This window comes from Sinocyclocheilus anshuiensis, unplaced genomic scaffold, assembly GCF_001515605.1.
Source record: "Sinocyclocheilus anshuiensis isolate Anshui unplaced genomic scaffold, SAMN03320099.WGS_v1.1 scaffold332, whole genome shotgun sequence".
NCBI lineage: Eukaryota > Metazoa > Chordata > Actinopteri > Cypriniformes > Cyprinidae > Sinocyclocheilus > Sinocyclocheilus anshuiensis.
The window spans coordinates 530,627-535,319 of record NW_015554181.1 but is presented as its reverse complement, the minus strand read 5'-3'; the positions used below and the strand labels follow the sequence as shown (position 1 = coordinate 535,319).

The window sequence follows — 4,693 nt, the reverse complement described above, 5'->3', positions numbered from 1 at the left end:
TAGTTTAGTACATCGTTAAAATACATGAAAATTATAAATGTTGCAATGGAAACTAGCTAAAAGGTTTTTCATATATATATATTTGATTATTGACATTTATTTTAAGTAACGAAAATGTCTTTTTTTAGGGTTATAGTTTGTCAACTACAACAAGTCTTGTTTTTAAATATTTATAGTTTTTTTTTCAGTTTTAGTTAGTTTAGTACAACAAAATGTTAAGTTGAACAAAATGAAAATGAGAAATGGAAACTAGCTGAAATAAAAAAAATCTATATTTTATTATTAACATGGATTTAATTTCAAGTAACAACTTTTTTTTTAAAGGTTTTAGTTAACTATGATAACCCTGTTTAATGTCCCAATCACATCCTGAAATACTGGATAAAATATTGAACTTATGTTTTAAAAGGTTTTCACAATTAAGTGAACATTAGGTCCATTTGAAACGATTTCTTTGGTTTGGTTGCTTTTAATGGATGTTGTCATTTTTGTCATGAAGTGTTGACCTTCAAATGCAATTTCTCATCATACCTAAATCTGTAATAATTTGCCTGAATAATTTATATTCTGAATTATATTTCATCTTGTAATAAACTGAGCTGAAATGGATCTGATGAATTCTGTGACGTTTTGTGGTATTACTTGGTTTGTCAATAAAAATATTAATTAATAAAGTCAATAATCAGCTAATTTCTAAAAGTCTGCTAATCCCTTTTTTAAAAATACTTTCTTAAATAACAAAATATAATACCAAGTTTGTAATAGACTCCTCTTTATCTCATGGTTCCGTACTAATGTGAAAACAAAAGAAAGCCACTTTCTGGTACATTAGATTTAAAAACACACACAGAAAGAATAAAAATACACTTGGTGTACTTGGTTTAATCCTTATGTCATATAAAATCATAAATATCTGCATCAATATACAGTACATTTCATCTTAGTGTACACACATGAGATTACACTCCATCATCATATTGAAAATAAGGCTTAAGTTTGGGATAAACTGATTCCGGTTAACAATTATTTGTCTAAAACAGATAATAAACTTTGGTTGGAGGATAATTTTTATAAATTTGAGATCGGATGGATAGATTAAGACACCAACATGTATTAAAAACAAATTAAAAAATGTCTTACATGCTCAAATGAAAGAAAACAAACTTGAAGATGGCATGATGCTCGATTAAATAAATCCTATAGATGAGACAAATGCATCAACACTCAAGTGTCCATTAAACAGTATTGGCTTCTACTTCATTTCAGTCTAGGACATATGGTCATATTTGTCAGGTGTATTTCCACCAATCAGGACCTGAAGAAGGCGGAGCCAAGCTCGCTCTTGGGAACGGGGATCTGCTTAGTTCTTAAAGACGTCTAGATAAGAGAGAGAACAGACGCAGTGACTTTTAGTTATTAAAAATCTAGAAAATAGAATTTAGCTGCTGCAAACCAGACGCTTACCTCTAGAAACTGTTTAAGTCTGGTTACAGAGCCCATCTGACCGGTGCTGGTGACCGCTTCGATTCTGAGGAAAGAAGGTTTAGTTTAATCAATAAGGGCTGTTTTACACCATATTTGCTTTTGGTGATTTAATCACTGAGGGACATTTATGTTTACACCTGCAAGCAATAATAAAAGGACACATTTAATTTATAATTTGTCTTAAATCTCATTTTGTAAAAAATAAAATCAAAATCGTGAATCGAATCGTGACTTGAGTGAATCGTTACATCCCTACTGATAATAAAAGAATAGTTCACCCAAAAATGAACATTTGCTGAAAACTTACTCAACCTCAGGCCATCCGAGATGTAGAGTTTGTGTCTTCATCAGATTTGGAGAAATGTGGCATTGCATCACTTGCTCAGCAATGGATGCTCTGCAGTGAATGGGTGCCGTCAGAATGAGAGTCCAAACAGCTGATAAAAACATCACAATAGTCCACAAGTAATCCACACCACTCCAGTCCATCAGTTAATGTCTTGTGAAGCTAAAAGCTGCGTGTTTGTAAGAAACAAATGCATCATTAAGACATTTTGTAACTTTAAATCGTCGGTTCTGGCCAAAATCATGCTGTTTTGGACTGCTTTTACTTGTAAACGGTGCTTGATCTGTGAGGATTTCTCTCCTGATTCAGACCAGACCACTTTTTCACCGAAGGAAGTGTTATTATGGACTAGCATTTTATCTTTGAAGTCAAAAACGTCTTAGTGATGAGATTAGTTTCTTACAAACATGTAGCTTTTGTCTTCTCAAGACATAAACTGATGGACTGGAGTGGTGTGGATTACTTGTGGATTATTGTGATGTTTTTATCAGCTGTTTGGACTCTCATTCTGACGGCACCCATTCACTGCAGAGCATCCATTGCTGAGACACTGATGCAATGCCACATTTCTCCAAATCTGATGAAGAAACAAACTCATCCTAATCTTGGATGGCCTGAGGGTAAAGACATTTTCAGCAAATGGTCATTTTTGGGTGAACTATTCCTTTAAAACAGCAAAAAAAAAGTGCATCAGAAGGCATTAGAATCTACACTACAGAACTAACAAACAGAAGGACAAAAGGAAGATTTGGAGGCTAATTCTAGATGCTTTTTGAAGGCAATAAATACAATACATTTACAATAAATTATGGAAATGTCTCCACAAGGACGGGTATTAATACCTTGGGAAGTATTCTTCATAAATAAGCAATATCAGTTTCCAAAACTGCCCTCGATATAGTTTCATTAAGGCATTTCCACAGACCTAAAGAGATAGACATGCCAAAAAATACATTGTCATGAAGCAAATACTGAGTGCGAGCAATAATAAAAAACAAATAATTTGCAAAAGGAAGATGACTGTACCTCCAGGAAGTCAAAGAGAATAGTTGCTGTGATGTCAGCCAGCGGCTCCATGTTGAGGATTTGTGCCAGCCAGCGCCAGCCGTGATTCAAGCCGTGAGGATGAGGCTGATGAAGACACACGCTTGTGTTAGATATTCAGCTTCTTACATACGCCTCTCGCATCAGGATTAAACTCTATGTTAATGCATGTTGCATTAAAGGAATATCACACACCCCTTGTTTGCCGGTATAAGGCCATCTCATCTGGATTATAGCCGCATAGAGACGAATCATTCCCGACATTCTCTTCAGAAAGCTGTCCTGGCCTTCCACTTTGGAGTCATCCACACGGTATCCCAGAATCCTGATGGGAAAGACACACTCATAATGCTTTGCACTCTGATCAGGCGAAACGCTCAAGGTTTGGCTGCCAAAAAAGGTGCTTTTGTATTTAAAAAGGCAATATGGTGCTTATGGCAGCAGGGTTATTACAACTAGGGATGTAAACGATTCATTACATGTTGTTAATAATTTATTCGATTAATCTTAGCGGTTTTTGATTAATAACATTCAACAGACTGCATATTAATATGCTGATCTTTTTATACAAAAAACCTTTCAGTAAGAATTTGCATACATTAATGTTAACTTTAAATGTTTAAGCAGGCAGAGTTTAAGGTCTTTAAAGTAAAACTGTAGCTATTGCACCGTTCACACAGTAAACATGTTTCCTTTGACATTTAAAGTGCAAAGTCAAAAGTAATATGTTGGATATGTTGTTCAAGCCATAAAATAAATCTTTCTTGAAAAAAGGAGTGCCATCTGTATTTCCTATATACAGTATAACATTAATAATACCAAACATTGATCTAGAATCTCTTGAATTGCCATTTATAAATGGAGCAAAGTACAATTACAGGCATTTCTTTATTTCCGTAAAATTGATATTTACATTGCAGTCAAAAGTGAGTTAGGAATTTAAAGGGTCTGTCTGTATGCATTTAGATTAATGATTAATTTATTGTTCATTTGAATGAAAATTATGAAAATATCTAAAAAAAATAAATTAAAAAAATTACACGTACAATTAAAACTAAAAACATTTTTCGTTGCTTGAAAGTTACTTTTCATTTAGTTTAACTTGAAATTCCAAAATAACTACAACTAAAATTAATTAATAAAAAGTAATAAAATCAATGTATAGGAAAATATTTAAATAAACATTTAAATAATAAATATTTAAATTAAATAAAACTAAATTATTAAAGGGGTCCTATTATGCTCTTTTACAAAGTCTTGATTTTGTTTTGGGGGTGTACTAGAACAGGCTCTCATACTAGGTTGTTCGAAAAACACATTATTTTTCACATATTTTAGATTATTACAACACCGCTCTCCCCAGTCTGGCATGAACGGCTCGAATAGTTCCTGTATTAAATGAAGACCCGCCTTTTGAAATACGAAATGTTCTGTGATTGGTTAGCTGGGCCAGTGTGTGCTATGATTGGTTAGCTGGGTCAGTGTGTGTTGTGATTTGTTAGCTGGGGTAGCTGGGCCAGTATGTGTTGTGATTGGTTAGCTGGGCCAGTGTGTGCTGTGATTGGTTAGCTGGGCCAGTGTGTGCTGTGATTGGTTAGCTGGGCCAGTGTGTGTTGTGATTGGTTAGCTGAGCCAGTGTGTTGTGATTGGCAGCACTCGGCGTCTGGCCGGGAAATGTCATGCCCCTTACCACAGTCGCCTGCGAGCTTCAGTGTAAATACTACGTCAAAATCAAAGCAATTTGAGCTCGATTTAAACCCGGATGATTGTAACCACTCTAAGTTCGTCTGCCTTGGGAAAGCTAGCGTGTCTCCGACA

At 34.6% G+C, this 4,693-nt stretch overlaps 1 protein-coding gene across 2 annotated transcripts in view; it reads right to left on the bottom strand.

Annotated features, from left to right (window-relative positions):
• Window positions 1-873: 873 nt before the first annotated feature.
• Window positions 874-4,693, bottom strand: part of LOC107671035 (nucleoporin GLE1-like) — a 13,216-nt gene continuing 9,396 nt past the window's right edge. The window contains exons 12-16 of one of the 2 annotated variants that reach the window (XM_016463877.1): window positions 3,071-3,200; window positions 2,858-2,962; window positions 2,674-2,756; window positions 1,465-1,528; window positions 874-1,377 (exon numbers count right to left, since the gene is read on the bottom strand). In XM_016463877.1, coding sequence (XP_016319363.1) covers window positions 1,309-1,377; window positions 1,465-1,528; window positions 2,674-2,756; window positions 2,858-2,962; window positions 3,071-3,200 — 451 coding nt within the window. In that variant the 3' untranslated portion in view covers window positions 874-1,308. Of the gene's footprint in view, window positions 1,378-1,464; window positions 1,529-2,666; window positions 2,757-2,857; window positions 2,963-3,070; window positions 3,201-4,693 lie in introns of those variants that run through there. The other variant, XM_016463879.1, reaches the window with a different exon arrangement.